Source organism: Taurulus bubalis, assembly GCF_910589615.1.
Source record: "Taurulus bubalis genome assembly, chromosome: 7".
NCBI lineage: Eukaryota > Metazoa > Chordata > Actinopteri > Perciformes > Cottidae > Taurulus > Taurulus bubalis.
The window spans coordinates 1154707-1175005 of record NC_136595.1 but is presented as its reverse complement, the minus strand read 5'-3'; the positions used below and the strand labels follow the sequence as shown (position 1 = coordinate 1175005).

The 20299-nt window shown below is 43.8% G+C and overlaps 1 protein-coding gene across 1 annotated transcript in view; it reads right to left on the bottom strand.

Moving 5' to 3' along the window:
- Positions 1–20299, bottom strand: part of ptprfa (protein tyrosine phosphatase receptor type Fa) — a gene marked incomplete at its 5' end in the record, with an annotated part of 188492 nt that overhangs the window by 133550 nt on the left and 34643 nt on the right. The window contains one exon of the mRNA XM_079220647.1: positions 331–600. Within this exon, the coding sequence (XP_079076773.1) occupies positions 331–600 (270 nt within the window). The remainder of the gene's footprint in view (positions 1–330; positions 601–20299) is intronic.

Sequence of the window (20299 nt, the reverse complement as noted above, 5' to 3'; positions counted from 1 at the left end):
GGTCCTTTGAGTTTAGATCAGTTTGTCACACAATGTTGCAGTCAGGAAAACATTTACACCTGAAGACACGTTTCATTTTCATTATCAATGATGGAAGATATAAGCACACATCTTATTTCTCATCATGCACCTGCACACCTTTCCACACACACACACCCTCACAGACACACACACACCCTCACACACACCTACTCCCCACACCGCCTCACACACAGCCTCACACACACACCATCACACACCCCCCTCACACACACACACCATCCACACACACACACCATCACCCCCCCCCCCCCCCCCCCCCCCCCTCACAGCGCCTCACACCGCTCTGACCTTTGACCGTGATCTGGGCCGTGGTCTCGATGACGCCCAGGGAGGAGATGGCCACGCAGGTGTAGTTGGCCGACTGCTGGATGTTGGTGAGCTCCAGGACGTTGCGTCCGATGGGCATCTCCTCCTCCCTTGTCAGCTCCACCTCGCCGCTCATCCACTTTACGTACGGCATCGGAGCGCCGACCGCCACGCAGGTCAGGTTGACGCTGCCGCCGGGCATCACCTCGTGGTTGGTGGGCGGGATGGAGAAACGGGGGGGCACGCGGCGAACTGCAGGGGCAAGGAGAGGGAGCGTGAGGACATAGAGGGGGTTGGGGGGGCACTGGCCTGGCTTCTGCTGGGAACCAGTTCAGGACTGGGGATGAACCACAAAGGTTGGACTGTCCCATCATGCTCTCAGTCAGTCAGGGTTCCAATTGATTATTTTCCAATAAAACTGGTTTCACTCCACTTTGGATTATGGCTGACATGGACACCCTAACCTGACCGAACCTAACCTAACCTAACCTAACCCAACCCTAACCTAACCTAACCTAACCAACCCTAACCTAACCCAACCCTAACCTAACCTAACCTAACCAACCATAACCTAACCCAACCCTAACCTAACCTAACCTCCCCTAATCGGCCCTAACCTAACCTCCCCCAAATCCTATTTATTGTTTGAGTTGTGTTTAGAGGTTGTACATGGGGATTATATATTATTGTAGCCCTGATTTTTATGTTTAATTTGATACCTAACATGTTTTTTATAACCCGCCCGTCGAGCGGCCAGTGGTTTTATTCCTTTAAAGTCAATCTGTTAACATCATGTTGACTTTTCATGACTCCAGCGCAGACATGTGTGCATTACCACCTCGATAGTGGACGAGCCTCCCGTGGCGGCCGGCAGCGCGTTGGGGTCTAGCTGCAGCTGACTGGACGTCAGTGGACAGGGCTCAGCCGGTCAGCGGCTCAGGACCTCGTGAGGCATTTAGAGGACGCTGTGTTGTTGGGTGTTGAGCGGAGCAGAGCGGACGTTAGAGAGGAAGTACAGCAGAGAGGCGCCCAATAAAGTTCTTTCAAATCCGTGTAACGACTACTTTTAGAGTTACATTCGATAAAGCAGAGGGCAAATTATTTATTTTATTCTACATGCAGTCTGTGTATAATTAGCACTGGATTCACCAGACCTGGTCTAGACTTCACACCAGTCTGGTACCAGGTCTTCCAGTGGGTTTGGGGTTATAGTTCAGGGTCAGTTGTTCTCCCCACCTCACTGGATGGATCCAGGAACTCTTTACTGCACTGGGACCAACGGATTCTCTCTCCGGGCCACATGGTGGTGATCCCTGGTATTAGTCCATCTCCTCTCTGCTGCACGTCACGGCCACATCAGTGTTCACGTGGAGATGGAGTACGATGAGTACGCTGAGAGCCTGTGCTGAGGCGTGGAGCAGGACTTGAGGTTCTGGGGGTTCCTGCTGGACCTGCAGGGATCCACATGCTCCTGGATTCTACTGCTGGAGAACACTGAAGGAGGCTCACCTCTTGTTAGCGCTGTGATCTCATTAGCTGCGTATGAATTGCCGTTGAACATGCAGACATGAATGGAGTCCTCGCTCTCTGGACTTATCCTGCACAGGGTCACGGAAATCTGACTTACAAAGTGGATTTAAGCTGCTGGCTGGAGTCCGGGTGAAGGAGCTTACGCTGTGGATCAGAGGCTTTTCTCTGGGTTTACCTAGAGAGAGGAAGAGCGGCCTCTCACTAAAATACAGACAACGCATGTAGAAGTGATGAGGCTGGAGTTGGGAGCTGGTAGTCGTCCGTCGGCTGAACAAAGACTGACAACCCTGAGCTCTGGTGTCATGTGGGTCATGCGGGTCATGTGGGTCAAGTGGGTCATGTGGGTCATGTGGGTCATGTGGGTCATGTAGGTTATGTGGGTCATGTAGGTTATGTGGGTCATGTGGGTCATGTGGGTCATGTGGGTCATGTGGGTCATGTAGGTTATGTGGGTCATGTAGGTTATGTGGGTCATGTGGGTCATGTGGGTCATGTGGGCCATGTGGGTCATGTGGGTCATGTGGGTCATGTGGGCTGAGCGTTCCTGTGGCGGAGGAGAGAGCAGCTCGTCTGCCGGCATCAAGACCTGAAGCGCTGAGAACACCTCGAGGAAGAGGAGGAGAGGCCTTTGGAAAGGGGGAACCTGGTGGAGGAGGAGGGTCTAAGGGCAAACTGCAGGGCGCTCAGGGGAAATCTTGTAATATTCTTTTTTTTACTGTGGCGTTGATGCCAGAGGACGTCTGTTTAATTAAAGTGCATTAAAGTCAACTTACATTTTTGTAATGCAGGTTTGTAAGAGTTTATCTTCCAGGGTCAAAACCATCATTTATCAAAACCAATGAACCAGTGTTTCTTCAGGCTGAGGATTCTGACTGCATATGAGCACATTCCTAAAAGTCACTTTGAAAATGTTCTACTTATTATGTCATTAATGTCATTAAAAGATGTATTTTGGTGAACTTATTTGACATTTAGTGGCACGTAGTGCTGAGGTTGCATCCAACGTGAAACGCTCTGCTCCTCCTTTCAAACGCAGAGCTGGGGTGGCCTGCAGGTGACGTGACGCTGAACGCCTCTAGAGCCGGTGTTGGGTTTGTCCGCTCTGGGCTCCTGTAGAAACATGGAGGACTCTGTGGAGAGGACCAGCTCCTCATGTAGACATGAAGGACTCATGCTAAGCTAACGGGTACACAGCTGTTCTTAGTTTCAGGTGATTATACACTCATGAAAACTAGTGATGAATATTATATTCCATTGCTACTAATAGATCCTAATCTATAAATGTTATTTTTTCATGCCAAACCCGCATTGACTGGCAGCAGATGGGACTAGAGTCTGTTGGTGGGAAAGATGCTCTGCAGGTGGACAGCAAAGCCAGGCCTCCACATTTCCTCTCCCCATTCCTCGCCCAGCACTCAGCTGGTCTGTCCCTCATGCGAACATCTCTGCCTCTTGGCTGAATCCTTTCAAAGCAATATTGACTTTGACAGATGGAAATAAGTGTTTCATTCTGATGTCAATGTACCGAATGAAGGGCGAAAAGAAACCCTTAAATTTGGATGCCAAAAGAGGGAGTGACAGAGCTCCGTGTGTTGGTGAAGGGAACCAGTAGAGCCGGTGATGTCAGAGATCTTCACACATCAGAACATTGAGAGTTACCTGTTGACATCCTTTCCACAGCGGGGAGCTAACACAGGACGCGCTACCTCGGCTGGCCAGCAGGGACATCAGCACCAATGCACTGACTGAGCGTTGGATTGGAACGACTGAACCTTGAGCAAACATTTCAGTTTTACGTGACGAGTGCAATGTGAAGTGTGTGGTTTGTAGCCTCTCTGTATGACAGTATGTTTAATTTAAATATGGTATTAAGAAGGACTATCGTTGGGCAATATTCCACACGTCTTAAATAGCATAACTCCAACCCTCTGTGGTGAAATGTAACACAAACTAATGCTACTATCAAAGCTATGTCTGTTACGTCTCTCTTGAACATGGAATAAGTTTAATAATATACAATCTGTTCTATGCTCATGTCATCTTGGGCTGAGAGTGAACCACGGCTCAGCAGCAACACTCCTCCCAGGATCACCGCTGGCTAAACTAGAGGTCATGTTGACGTTCATATACATGTCTTCCAAACGCCATCGTTTATCCCATTAAACGTCTGTGAAATGCTCTTACTTAGCACCTTAGTTCTTGAGTAATGGCCCTACATGTGTTGTGTGATGTCACCGTGACCTTTGACCACCAAAAGGTAATTGTTGACCTTTCCCTCCAGGTGGAAGAAGTTCCCTCAGGATGGACCAGACGTGCGTACCCAAGTACGGATGTACGGACGGACCCAAAAACACAATGGAGGCCTCCACCAGGACCAGGGAGCGGCCCTCAGAGGGGTTGCACCGTCCGCCCTGCTGGGGCCGGGTCTCAGTGGCCCTGGGTTCTAAAGGTAGCGAGACATGGTTTACCCCGAGAGCCTCCTGTCCAGATCCTCCTGGGGATCCCAAGGCATTGAGACTAATGCTGATTAATAACTGTGCAACTTCATGAATAGATATCGATTTTCGCTTGCAGGTGAAGTTGAGGCCTTCCTATTGGTTGGAGTCAGATAACCCTGAGATGCTTGCTTGTTGGTGGTTAGTACATCCTGATGTATCCGTGTGCCGGCCAGCACTGAGGGGAGCGGCATGTTCTGATATTAGTAAATTAGAAAACCATGAAGTTACACGAGGACATGGAAGACGGTCAAAATGTCACGACAATAGTTCATAGTCAGCAGTTAAAGTGATGTTATTATTGCTCCTGGTGTCCTGGACAAGGACCTGATGGTGGATGACAGGGTGAGACTGTGTGTCACTCAGTCACCACACTGACATGTCGTAGGAACAGATGCACATCAGGAGCAGCTGAGAGTTAGAATGCAGACAGACGTGTATCTACTGGCATGCCCGAGAAGGAAGGTAGGAGGAGGAGAAGGAGGGAGAGAAGACGAGTTGGAAGTCAAGTCCTAACGGAGGAAAAGCTGCAGCTGGAGGAGAAGATAGGACTGTGGGGAGCAAACATGCATGCGCTCTGAGGACGGCATGCAGCGGCATGCGCTCTGCAGGATGCATGGAGGACACATGTTGTGAAAGGAAAGCAGCTGATGACGGCTCAGCTTCAAGGCTAATGCTCGTTGTGTCATTTCCCTTTATTTCCATAGTAACACGTCAGAATACACTCCATGTTGAGATTCTACAGTCTGATGTAGTAAACACAAATATTCTGGAAGTTTTTTCCCGTCCAAATAAACTACAATTTACAGCATTATTTTCCATTCAGTCAACTTAAGAATACTTGTTTCAAGTCTGTGGCTGTTTCTGATCAACCGAATGCATTGTGTTGTTGCGTAAGAACCTAAAAACTCAGTAAACCTAAAAACTAAGTGAACCTAAAAACTCAGTAAACCTAAAAAGAGTTTCTGACTTTCTATAATGTTTTGAATATAACATAATTTGCATTTATTTTTTAATGTGAGCTTAAAGAGCGAGAAGCTCGTGGCTCAGAAAGCAGGAGGTGCCGTTAGATAAGGAACTGGACTTGGGAAGCAGAAGTGTGAACACGAGTGTGTGATGTACAGATTGTGCTTCTGTGCATCACACAGCATCAACCAGCACGGACATGACAATGTGATGATAGATGCACCATCCCACTCCAGCATGAAGCCAAAGGAGTCTTCCTTTCAGAGCAGCTCTAGGGCCCCTGGGAACCTCCAGGGCCCCTGGGACCTCCAGGGCCCCTGGCACCCTCAGGGCCCCTGGGACCTCCAGAGAGCTCCTTGTGTCAAAGCAGCTGTTGAGCCACGTTTAGAGGTTAGCACTGAGTGGTGTCTCATGTTAATCATCTCCTTTCCTGTTCCCATATCAGGTAAAAGACACACAGGAACACAACAGACTGCAGCTCAGAGACAACGCTAACTTCCTGTTCTGAATGTGAAGGCCTTTCTTTCTCCTGAATGATGCAGTCTGTGCTGAAGCTGGCAGGAGAATGAATGAGCCGTTGTTCCTCCAGCACTGCAGCTTCTGGGTGGAACTCCAGAAAGAACTGACCGTAGTTACTCAATACAGAACGTGTGACTACGACACAAATGAACTGAAAAAGAGTCGAGGTAAGTTAAGTCAAACTGAGTTATGATGTTAGGTTCAGCTAACGTAGTTAGCATAGTTCAACAATGAGTGTTTTGTTCATTGAGGGTATCCATACCGTCAGACAGGACTTACACGTTGAACTATCTCAGGACTGCACAGCTTTCAGCTTTACGAGTGGCTTTTGATTCATTACACTCAGTAGTAGAAACACCTTGGTACACAAGTCATCTCTAGGATACGCTCAAACTAAAAGGTGCTAAAAAGAACCATATTGGGTTCTGCGGTTTGAGCATTTCAGGGTTTTTGTAACTCAACCATCAGTGAAAGGTTCCGTCCAGAAGCTCCTCTGAGAGGTTCTTCAGACAGCCTTCTATGGTGTAAAGGTTCAACCCAGCACTCTCTGAAGGTTCTATCAGAAAGAGTGCTAACAAGAACCCACCCAGGGTGTTCTACCTGTTACATCACAAGACTATCAAGTGGAACCCGTTTGTATTCTGAGGGTTTCATCTGGAACCCACAGAGTGGATTCTACAGAGGAATGTGCTGCAGAGCAATCCACAACTACGATGGTTTATACTCTTTTTGTTTCTTTTCCTCCAAAAGGGTTCTTTGGATGAAAATGGTTCTTAGTGGAAACCTTTAGAAGCAAATCATTCTGGGCAGAACCTCACCCAGTCAGGGAGAACCTGTTGTAATCCTTATTTATAAGTGTAGTTACGGTTTAAAGGTGATTTATATTTAGTCACACTTCTGGAACTACATGTTCCTACATTCTGACTGTGTCCGAAATAATCACACCGTGTTTCGTTTTCTTTGTGTTTATATTTTTGGGGCATTCTGGCCTGTACTGGACAGAACAGTGTGGCAATGGGCAAGAGAGAGAGAGAGAGAGAGAGAGAGAGAGAGAGAAAGAGAGAGGGGTAAGACATGCACCAAAGGTCTGAAGCCCAGACTAACCCGGGGTGTTGGTTATGTGTCATGCGCTGTAACCACTCGGCTACCAGGCGCTCCCTAGAATACTCTTTTATTAAGTTGACATGATTACATCTGTATTTCAGCTGTGAATTCACAAAGCTACACAACATACATTTCATTTTAAAAGTATGCTTTTTCCCTCAAACTATACAAAACCCATCCATTCTCCTTGACAGCCTACTCTGCATTTACTTTCTGCCTCTGTCGCAGCTCCCATAATGAAAGCCACTTCATCCGGTTACCATAAGTCCTGATGGCTTGATGCCCTTCCTTTACTGTGTTAGTGAAATGTAACATGACATACGTTCCTTTGCGCTCATGCAGCATTTCTTTACGCATTCTCTGGCCTCAGACATACAGCCACAAAGAATAATGAAAAAATAAAAAATGTGACGCATCACAAGTCTATAAATCCACATTTCAAACACAAACTAGGGCAACGAGGGCTTCAATTCTGTCAGTTGTATAATTGCTGAGCTCCTGGATGCTCTGCTATTAATGAACCAGCGGTAAGAGTCTTGGAACAGCTGTAAACATGTTCAGGCTATTCCCTTCTCTTGAAGTCTAGAGTTCCAGGAGACACAGATAAGAGGAGAGCACGGTGAAGCGCTTTGAGCGCTGAGCGTCGTGATGGTCAGACAGCAGATGAGAGCGGGACCAGCCGGGCCTTTGATTGGCCCAGACAACACAAACATGATCAGCATGCTGGAGAGGACGGCATATTGTGAAGTGAGCACACACTCTGAACTCAGATATGTTGTGGGCATGAATTATGTAAAGATTGTTTTCCTTCATCAGAAGAGAGTGAGGTGTGTGGCGACAGCACATAGACAGCCCGACCAGAGAGTGAAGCAGGTTGCCAGGGCGACTCAAATGATGCGATCACTAGTCGTAATTATTTAATCTTTCATCTGATTTTGCCTCAGTTCGGCGTGGCAGATGATGGTATTCTGGCCCTGAAGTCAAATACCGGTCAGTTCTCCAAGCTATGACTCTCTACGTCACCTGGAGAGTCAGGGGAGTCAGTATGAGCTGGAGCACTTTCCATCTTCACAGGGAAATCAAAATCACTTCTAACGACTAACGAGTCAGGTAACTACTGAGTGACTAACGATTTATGTGACTAGTGAGTGACTAATGACTCAATAGACTAGTGAGTGACTAATGACTCATGTGACTAGTGAGTGACTAATGACTCATGTGACTAGTGAGTGACTAATGACTCAATAGACTAGTGAGTGACTAATGACTTATGTGACTAGTGAGTGACTAATGACTCAATAGACTAGTGAGTGACTAATGACTCATGTGACTAGTGAGTGACGAATGACTCTTGTGACTAGTGAGTGACTAATGACTCATGTGACTCGTGAGTGACAAATGACTCAATAGACTAGTGAGTGACTAATGACTCATGTGACTAGTGAGTGACTAATGACTCATGTGACTAGTGAGTGACTAATGACTCAATAGACTAGTGAGTGACGAATGACTCAATAGACTAGTGAGTGACTAATGACTTATGTGACTAGTGAGTGACTAATGACTTATGTGACTAGTGAGTAAATAATGACTCAATAGACTAGTGAGTGACTAATGACTCATGTGACTAGTGAGTGACTAATGACTTATGTGACTAGTGAGTAAATAATGACTTATGTGACTAGTGAGTGAATAATGACTTATGTGACTAGTGAGTGACGAATGACTCAATAGACTAGTGAGTGACTAATGACTCAATAGACTAGTGAGTGACGAATGACTCAATAGACTAGTGAGTGACTAATGACGTATGTGACTAGTGAGTGACTAATGACTCATGTGACTAGTGAGTGAGTAATGACTCATGTGACTAGTGAGTGACTAATGACTTATGTGACTAGTGAGTGACTAATGACTCATGTGACTAGTGAGTGACTAATGACTCAATAGACTAGTGAGTGACGAATGACTCAATAGACTAGTGAGTGACTAATGACTTATGTGACTAGTGAGTGACTAATGACTCATGTGACTAGTGAGTGACTAATGACTCAATAGACTAGTGAGTGACGAATGACTCAATAGACTAGTGAGTGACTAATGACTTATGTGACTAGTGAGTGACTAATGACTCATGTGACTAGTGAGTGACTAATGACTCATGTGACTAGTGAGTGACGAATGACTCAATAGACTAGTGAGTGACTAATGACTCATGTGACTAGTGAGTGACTAATGACTCATGTGACTAGTGAGTGACTAATGACTCAATAGACTAGTGAGTGACGAATGACTCAATAGACTAGTGAGTGACTAATGACTTATGTGACTAGTGAGTGACTAATGACTCATGTGACTAGTGAGTGAGTAATGACTCATGTGACTAGTGAGTGACTAATGACTCAATAGACTAGTGAGTGACTAATGACTCATGTGACTAGTGAGTGACTAATGACTCATGTGACTAGTGAGTGACTAATGACTCAATAGACTAGTGAGTGACTAATGACTCATGTGACTAGTGAGTGACTAATGACTCAATAGACTAGTGAGTGACGAATGACTCAATAGACTAGTGAGTGACTAATGACTTATGTGACTAGTGAGTGACTAATGACTCATGTGACTAGTGAGTGACTAATGACTTATGTGACTAGTGAGTGACTAATGACTCAATAGACTAGTGAGTGACTAATGACTCATGTGACTAGTGAGTGACTAATGACTCAATAGACTAGTGAGTGACTAATGACTCATGTGACTAGTGAGTGACTAACGACTCAATAGACTAGTGAGTGACTAATGACTCAATAGACTAGTGAGTGACTAATGACTCATGTGACTAGTGAGTGACTAATGACTCAATAGACTAGTGAGTGACTAATGACTCATGTGACTAGTGAGTGACGAATGACTCATGTGACTAGTGAGTGACGAATGACTCATGTGACTAGTGAGTGACTAATGACTCATGTGACTAGTGAGTGACTAATGACTCATGTGACTAGTGAGTGACTAATGACTTGTGTGACTAGTGAGTGACTAATGACTCAATAGACTAGTGAGTGACTAATGACTCATGTGACTAGTGAGTGACTAATGACTCATGTGACTAGTGAGTGACTAATGACTCATGTGACTCGTGAGTGACTAATGACTTATGTGACTAGTGAGTGACTAATGACTCATGTGACTAGTGAGTGACTAATGACTCATGTGACTAGTGAGTGACTAATGACTCATGTGACTAGTGAGTGACTAATGACTTATGTGACTAGTGAGTGACTAATGACTCATGTGACTAGTGAGTGACTAATGACTCATGTGACTAGTGAGTGACTAATGACTCAATAGACTAGTGAGTGACGAATGACTCAATAGACTAGTGAGTGACTAATGACTCATGTGACTAGTGAGTGACTAATGACTCAATAGACTAGTGAGTGACGAATGACTCAATAGACTAGTGAGTGACGAATGACTCAATAGACTAGTGAGTGACTAATGACTCATGTGACTAGTGAGTGACTAATGACTCATGTGACTAGTGAGTGACTAATGACTTATGTGACTAGTGAGTGACTAATGACTCATGTGACTAGTGAGTGACTAATGACTCAATAGACTAGTGAGTGACTAATGACTCATGTGACTAGTGAGTGACTAATGACTTATGTGACTAGTGAGTGACTAATGACTCATGTGACTAGTGAGTGACTAATGACTCAATAGACTAGTGAGTGACTAATGACTCATGTGACTAGTGAGTGACTAATGACTTATGTGACTAGTGAGTGACTAATGACTCATGTGACTAGTGAGTGACTAATGACTTATATGTGAGTTGGAATATGTGATGAATTTATCCAAGTAATGCAAAAAATGCACCAATGTTTGCAAGGAATCAGGAGCTAGACAAGACCAGCTGGTCATTGTTGATATTAGGAATCTAATATTTGTTGCTGACAGAATGTGTTTGCTTTGCTACTTCCATGAACACAGTGAAGAGAGGATAAGAGGTGTATCTGTAGTATTGAGGTCCGTTGTCACAATTCAAAACTAAAGTTCGGAACTACAAGATCTTTGGAGAAAAGGAAGAGGAATTGCAACGGAGAAGACTTCTCTCACCTCGCAATGTCTGTGAGTGGAAAAGAAGAACTCTCCTCCCACAGGACCTACTTCCTACAATGCAGTGTCACGTCCTTCATGTCATCCTCTCCTGGTGAGGAAATGTCATCTTTTGTGCAAAAAGCACATCACTGGCATTAAAGAAGTGCCCATTTCACAAGATGTCAGCAGAACAAGCTCCATGGAGCATTATGGGATGTGGTGCGAGGCAGCAGATAGTGTGAGGGGCGGGGTTAGTGGTGGTAGCACTGAGTGGTAGCACTGAGGGGTAGCAGAGGGGTAGCACTGAGGGGTTGCACTGAGGGGTAACACTGCGGGGTTGCACTGAGGGGTTGCACTGAGGGGTAGCAGAGGGGTAGCACTGATGGGTAGCACTGAGGGGTAGCAGAGGGGTTGCACTGAGGGGTAGCGCTGAGGGGTAGCAGAGTGGTAGCACTAAGGGGTAGCAGAGGGGTAGCGCTGAGGGGTAGCAGAGGGGTAGCACTGAGGGGTAGTGGAGGGTAGCACTGAGGAGTAGCAGAGGAGTAGCACTGAGGGGTAGCGGAGGGTAGCACTGAGGAGTAGCAGAGGAGTAGCACTGAGGGGTAGCGCTGAGGGGTAGCACTGAGGGGTAGCGCTGAGGGGTAGCACTGAGGAGTAGCAGAGGGGTAGCACTGAGGGGTAGCAGAGGGTAGCACTGAGGTTGGGGTCCTGAGAGAGGGGCCGGGACCGGCCTGAGGCGCCAGCGAGAGACGCCGGCGCAGCACGGCTCCAGTCTCCAGGCCTCGGCTTTAAGGGTAAAGATGAAGAGAACCAACCTTCCCGCTGATCTGAGTGGTGACATTTTGGATTGTGATATTTGGATGGCGGAGTGCAATGATGATGGAGGGGTTTAAGATAAAGTGAAAAATAAGAAAAAGAAAAGAAAAGAAAGAAACAACAAGAGGGGCAAAATAAGGAGTAGGAGGAAGAAGACAAGGAGAAACAGAGAGAGTAAAACAGGCAAATATCTGCTTATCCAATCACGAGTGAGAACATCACAGTAGAGATGACGGCCTGGGCAGTGAAGTGATGCACACACACACACACACACACACACACACACACACACACACACACACACACACACACACACACACACACGTCATATGGCACAAAACAATGCAGTGCACACAAATCAAAAGGACACTCTCCCATGAGCACGAAGAGACACATCACATGTGAATCCTAATGCGACTGTACAGCACTAGTCCAGTGTTTACAGTCGACACACACATATGGACACACAGAAGCTGACACACACTCACACACACACGCCGGCACACTTCATGAGCCGCCCGCGGCCGCCGCCCACATTTATTCTGCCCATCCACTCTGAGCTCAGCCGCCCGACCCCGGAATCAATGAGCACATAAAGATGCTTTCCCCTGGTCGGATTACTCAAACACTCACCTTGGAAATGCGTGCTACGGTTGCCATGTGCCTACTCGAGCTATCCCGCACCAGCGGGTCTGTTGGTCCACTTACCCGCCAGCCCGTGACAACACAGGCTTTTAAGTAATAAGTGTGGACTTTTCCTCCAGTGTTCAAGGTCTCTGACTTCTGGACTGAAGATGTATTTCCACTGCTGTGTAATGAGTCAGATCGACTGATGTAATGCCAAAAACAAACTACCACCCGGGCTATCTGATCTGAAGAGACACTGACCAGGGGCTCAGAATGAGCCCGCATGGCTCACTGTTTAGGAAAGGTTGAGTGAATAAGTGAGAGGTGAGAGGTGAGAGAGGAACCCGCTCAGCAGTGAGGACACTGGTCACAGACCGCTGAGCCTGACTGATGAGTCAGCAGTCCTCGGCCTCGCCACCTTATGCTGCGTTCACACCGGACGCGGCGCGTTCACCGCGGTAGTTTACTTGCTCGACAATAAAAGGGTGTTCACACCGAAGGCGGCGCGAATTTGCGTCAAATGGGGCGTGGCTTATCTCCGTTGCTCCGTTGCCATGAAAAGATCTTTCATTTCCTCTATCAACCATGGAATAAATAACCATTATTTCTGCGTTATACTGTTGTGGAAGTCCCAAACATGTCGAAACATGAAACGCCCTCGTGTTTGGGTTCATGACATCATCCGTAGCCGCACACAGCTCGGTGAATTTCACCGACTCCTCCAGGAACAGCGTCTGGCTTATCTCCGTAAAACAGATACCGTTTCCTTCATCCACCATGGAAATAACCTCTAGTTGTGCTTTATACTCGTTGTGTAAACTCCACATACGTGGGAACATCAAACTCCATGGTGTCTGGGTTCATAATATTATCCGTAGTCCCACAACAGCGTCTCAATGAAGCCGCTACCAGGACCAGCAGCAGTTTGATTCAGGAACGGCAGGACCTTTGGCGTCCCTAGGCTGTTTTTTAATTAGCCCCAAATATTAATTTAAAAAAATAAAAAATCTTTTTTATTTTTATTTTTTATTTTGGTGATGTCAATTAAACTATTGTTTCTCACATGGACAACTTATTTATAACTCTAACATGCTACATATGTGCGTGTGTTCTGGTTTGTATGTTTTCTCCCCTTAAAATTACAATCCAATAGCCTATCATCATCCTTAACTTTAGGGCACTAGGACCTTGGGGAGGCTGCTGCGCAGGATTACACCAAGGAGTTTATCTCATAGTAAACTACACCAAGGAGTTTATCTTTAAGTAAACTACACCAAGGAGTTTATCTCATAGTAAACTATACCAAGGAGTTTATCTCATAATAAACTATACCAAGGAGTTTATCTCATATAAACTACACCAAGGAGTTTATCTCATAGTAAACTACACCAAGGAGTTTATCTCATAATAAACTATACCAAGGAGTTTATCTCATATAAACTATACCAAGGAGTTTATCTCATATAAACTATACCAAGGAGTTTATCTCATAGTAAACTACACCAAGGAGTTTATCTCATAGTAAACTACACCAAGGAGTTTATCTCATATAAACTATACCAATGAGTTTATCTCATAGTAAACTACACCAAGGAGTTTATCTCATAGTAAACTACACCAAGGAGTTTATCTTTAAGTAAACTACACCAAGGAGTTTATCTCATAGTAAACTACACCAAGGAGTTTATCTCATATAAACTATACCAAGGAATTTATCTCATAGTAAACTACACCAAGGAGTTTATCTCATATAAACTATACCAAGGAGTGTATCTCATAGTAAACTACACCAAGGAGTTTATCTCATAGTAAACTACACCAAGGAGTTTATCTCATAGTAAACTACACCAAGGAGTTTATCTCATATAAACTATACCAAGGAGTTTATCTCATATAAACTACACCAAGGAGTTTATCTCATATAAACTATACCAAGGAGTTTATCTCATAGTAAACTACACCAAGGAGTTTATCTCATATAAACTACACCAAGGAGTTTATCTCATAGTAAACTACACCAAGGAGTTTATCTCATAGTAAACTATACCAAGGAGTTTATCTCATATAAACTATACCAAGGAATTTATCTCATAGTAAACTACACCAAGGAGTTTATCTCATATAAACTATACCAAGGAGTTTATCTCATAGTAAACTACACCAATGAGTTTATCTCATAGTAAACTACACCAAGGAGTTTATCTCATATAAACTATACCAAGGAATTTATCTCATAGTAAACTACACCAAGGAGTTTATCTCATATAAACTATACCAAGGAGTTTATCTCATAGTTAACTACACCAAGGAGTTTATCTCATAGTAAACTACACCAAGGAGTTTATCTCATAGTAAACTACACCAAGGAGTTTATCTCATATAAACTATACCAAGGAGTTTATCTCATATAAACTACACCAAGGAGTTTATCTCATATAAACTATACCAAGGAGTTTATCTCATATAAACTATACCAAGGAGTTTATCTCATAGTAAACTACACCAAGGAGTTTATCTCATATAAACTACACCAAGGAGTTTATCTCATAGTAAACTATACCAAGGAGTTTATCTCATAGTAAACTATACCAAGGAGTTTATCTCATAGTAAACTATACCAAGGAGTTTATCTCATAGTAAACTACACCAAGGAGTTTATCTTTAAGTACACTACACCAAGGAGTTTATCTCAAAGTAAACTACACCAAGGAGTTTATCTCATAGTAAACTACACCAAGGAGTTTATCTCATATAAACTATACCAAGGAGTTTATCTCATATAAACTACACCAAGGAGTTTGTCTCATAGTAAACTATACCAAGGAGTTTATCTCATAGTAAACTATACCAAGGAGTTTATCTCATAGTAAACTACACCAAGGAGTTTATCTCATAGTAAACTACACCAAGGAGTTTATCTCATAGTAAACTACACCAAGGAGTTTATCTCATAGTAAACTACACCAAGGAGTTTATCTTTAAGTAAACTACACCAAGGAGTTTATCTCATAGTAAACTACACCAAGGAGTTTATCTCATAGTAAACTACACCAAGGAGTTTATCTCATAGTAAACTACACCAAGGAGTTTATCTTTAAGTAAACTACACCAAGGAGTTTATCTCATAGTAAACTACACCAATGAGTTTATCTCATAGTAAACTACACCAAGGAGTTTATCTCATAGTAAACTATACCAAGGAGTTTATCTCATATAAACTACACCAAGGAGTTTATCTCATAGTAAACTACACCAAGGAGTTTATCTCATATAAACTATACCAAGGAGTTTATCTCATAGTAAACTACACCAAGGAGTTTATCTCATAGTAAACTATACCAAGGAGTTTATCTCATAGTAAACTACACCAAGGAGTTTATCTCATATAAACTACACCAATGAGTTTATCTCATAGTAAACTACACCAAGGAGTTTATCTCATAGTAAACTATACCAAGGAGTTTATCTCATATAAACTATACCAAGGAGTTTATCTCATAGTAAACTACACCAAGGAGTTTATCTCATAGTAAACTATACCAAGGAGTTTATCTCATAGTAAACTATAACAAGGAGTACCATCATACAATATTTATCATTTGATATTGAAGATGTACTTGAAATGTTTTTATTTTTTATTTTTGTTATTCATGTTTTTTTCTTCTATTAAATGTTATATTTGACACTGAACTAGTTCATCTTTATCTCAGTGATAGTGTCCAAATTAGCATAAAATATAATTGGTTTGTAAAAACTACACCGACAACAAAATAGATCAAAATCTTATTCCCTTCTGCTCAAAATAAAACAAGTAAACAACTCAAAAGTTGACACTGTCAAGTTCGTTCTCCATCCATTGGATTTGGGAGTGACGGGGATATGAAAGCTAGTTTATCCGTCTTTCCTTTACAAGCAGGAAAAGTATTTCTCTCTCGTTATTTGAGAAAAGTTCATATTTGTGTTCACTATGATCCTGAAATTATGTCTCTTGTGTTATCATATGCTGAATGAATGCAAAACTACAGAGCAAAATCACACTCTTTCTGATTGAACCAATCTATGAACTGTCTGAAACAATGGATACATTAAATACAATGGAAAACAATTGTCGCGTAAGGCGCGCACACACATGCCAGTTCTCTAGGGGCTACGCCCCCCCTTTCCTTGAATCCTAGAAACCCCTGGGCAGGACAGCGGTGGTGACGGGCGGAGCTTCTCAACGCTGATTGGCTGATGCAACTTTGCATCACGCGATTTCTCCGCTGGAGTTGGGAGAATTCAACTCGTGTGAATTCGCGTTGCATCCTTTGTTCTGTTCGCGCCGCCTCAAATGCGTCTATCGCGCCGTCCAGCGGAAAAAACGCTTTTCCGCTGGACGGCGCCTCTGTGCATTGACTTTCCGGAGGAAAGTCTTGATGGATTAAAGTAAACGGGGACAAAACATCCATTTACATTATAAATGTTATATTAAGACATTTAGGTTTTTATATGTTTTGTTTTATAAAAGGTGAGATGAGATATTCCTGTGTTAGTCCCGCAGTGGGGACATTGTATGTGTTGGTGAAAACATGTACACATGTTACATACTTCATGAATGAGACCAACACATGTTGACAAGCTATTTGATTCTTGTTTCAGTGTCTGCTCTCCTTTCATATTAGGTTGAAGGTACGAGAAGCTGAGGCTTCAGTAAAGATGCCTGTGAGCATTAGGTGAGACGTATACTGCACCACAATGCTGATGTGAGGGTTTCATTGACTAGATAAGGCCTGGCCAACCCGCGGCTCCCGAGCCGCATGCGGCTCTTTGCCTGGTTTCATGCGGCTCTTGCGTTCATATCAAAGTTTGTGTTTTTTTTTTTTTTATCTTTTAGACCACTGGTGTCGAACTCAAGGCGCGACGGCTTGAAAGCCATGAAATCGCGGACCCGTTTTCAGTCATTCGCGGACCCGTTTTCAGTCATTCGCGGACCCGTTTTTAGTCGTTCGCGGACCCGTTTTCAGTCAATCGCGGACCCGTTTTTAGTCGTTCGCGGACCCGTTTTCAGTCATTCGCGACCCGTTTTTAGTCATTCGCGGACCCGTTTTCAGTCATTCGCGACCCGTTTTTAGTCATTCGCGGACCCGTTTTTAGTCGTTCGCGGACCCGTTTTCAGTCATTCGCGGACCCGTTTTCAGTCATTCGCGGACACGTTTTCAGTCCGTCAGGACGGTCATTTTACATGGGCAAAAAAAAAAAAAAAATCCTGTACTTTTATTTTGAAGGGATTTTTTAATGCGGCAGAGTGCAATTTATTCAATTTCAGTCATATTGATGTCATGTGTTATTCATTCTGGTCACATGACATCTATTCTTCTGTCCATCCTGGAGAGGGATCCTCCTCTGTTGCTCTATGAAGGGTTCTTCCTGTTTTCCCTGTGAAAGGGTTTTTACTATCTTTATTTGGGGAGTTTTTCCTGATCTGATGTGAGTTCCCGGGACAGGATGTTATTTGTACAGATTGCACATTTTAATTTGTGATTTTGGGCTATATAAAATAAACTGAATTGAATTGAATATTCACACACTCCTCAATGCTGCGTTCACAACACACTTTACTTACGTGAGTTTACACATCGGACTATTTGTGATAGTTTGCTTCATTCCCAACCTTTTTTTTGTTATGTTCAAAAAGGCTGAAGTTATAACATTATTATGTGTGTTGTATTACCTTGTATCCTTAAGAAGCACTTTTGGGTTTTTAATTGAGTGTGAAAGGGAATATTTCTGTTTGGCATACTGTGATACTATCTCAGGTTCAAACCTAGGTGCCATATTTTCATTAAATCAAATTAAGAAGTTGAAAATGTTCCTCGCTTTGGTCGCGGCTTGTCATTCCGGGTGATGGAGGGTCCTGCAGCCAGATCAGTTGAACCACTGCCCCAGACCACATGCATGTTCTTAGAGTTATGTCCTTCTCAACTGTGACAAAAAAGCTTTGAGCAAAGTTAATATAATAACGTGTGTTTAATCTTTGACTTCGTTATTTTCATCTGTTTTAAGTTTGATCTTTGATAGAGTAATGTTGGTTTCTTAACCCTAAATTAAATGGATTTATGTCGTAGTAACAGAGACATTTTAATTTTTGGCTCACGGGGGGGGGGGGGGGGGGGGGTGATGTGGCTCTTTGCAGTAACACAGTAAAAAATGTGGCTCTTAGTCTCTGACTGGTTGGCCACCCCTGGACTAGATAAATGTAAATGGAGACCCATTTACATTCATCATTTTCTTCTCAGCTTTTGGATTCTCCGTTGACCGTGACACGAGAGAACAACAACGTTTCCTTCAGGATCCAAGGCAACAAGAACAACTCCACCGCTTCATTGAGTGAACAGACTTGTTTGAGGAAGCACAACAGATCCCATCTCAAAGCTGAGGCTCTTACAAAGCAGCAGAAACGCTTGTGATTGGACCTGAGTTGAAAATAATTGACACAATAGAGTAGCACATACTACACGCATCATCATGGAGCCAATCGATCACATGCGTGCTGTGATTGAGCACCGAGGCCGACGCTCCACAGAGTGTGTGTTCAGTAGCATCTTTCTTGTCTTGACGGCTAAGTGGACCAAGAGACGTCTCCCCGCTCCAGTAAAGTACGAACAACACATCCTCATCCTCACACGCTTTCTCACACGTCCAATTCAAGCGACAGAGCGGCATCATGGGTAGACAGAAGGATAAGCATTGCAGAGATGGACAGACACATGTACAGTGTGTGTGTGTGTGACTGACACGTGAGTGGAGGAGGGACGCCAGATACTGAGGTGAGAAGAAACCAAAAGATAAAGATAACTCTAAAAAGACATATAGAGGGGGAAAAGCAGACAGACACTTTTGGAGACGTAGGCTGCCATGACACCTGGAGGGGTGAAAGGTTAAAGCAGCACAGGAACCTTGAAAGAGAAGCAGACATAAAGCAGATCCTGTTGGCTACGGCTCTGTTTGCTTTAGTGGGGGCGCCTCTTCAAAAGAAATGATGTTTGCATTTCTGATGAATGTAATAATGTTACTAATGCAGCGGACACAAGTTCCATCTGTCTTTCTTTAAGTTCTCAAAGACAACTTGCATTCTTCACTGTAGAGAATGACCCTACTTCTGACGAGCTCTCACCTTCTGACCTCAGTTACATGAGTTCATGTCTCAATCTCTAGTTTTAGTCTCTTCAATACAGCATGATGTTCATTCAGTAAGTTACAGACCATAAAGCGAGGTATGCTTTATGGCGACAACGTACAAAACAAAGATGGCAACAGAAAAAAACACTGTTTGCGAGAGAGAGAAATATGAAAAATTCCAATAAAAAGAAGTCTCAAAGTTGATGTATAATCTGGTTGCAGACTTGTTGCCAGAAGCAGCAATAAACCCACAGCCTGCCTCCAGAAGGAAGACACACTCCATGCAACCAACTGCTGGAGCAACGCATTGGTTTCTGTTGGGACTTGGAGTCCCTCACTTTCTGTAGTGCCGTTGCTCTTTGGAGGCACTTCTTCATGATGAAGAACTCGTCATCGTACACAAGGCAGCTGATCTGCATCCAGGCAGACTTGAAACTAGAGCTACCGCTTCGTGGCTGTATGCCTCAGCCATGCTGCAGTTTGCATCCATGTATGTCAAACATGTCATCACTTGAGCGTGTTATAACCTCTCAGACATGTATGTGGAATTGGCATAATTAGTTTGTGCCAAATTTGAGAAGTTATTAGAAGAAACATCCTTGAAATACGCCTCTGTGACGGTGTAC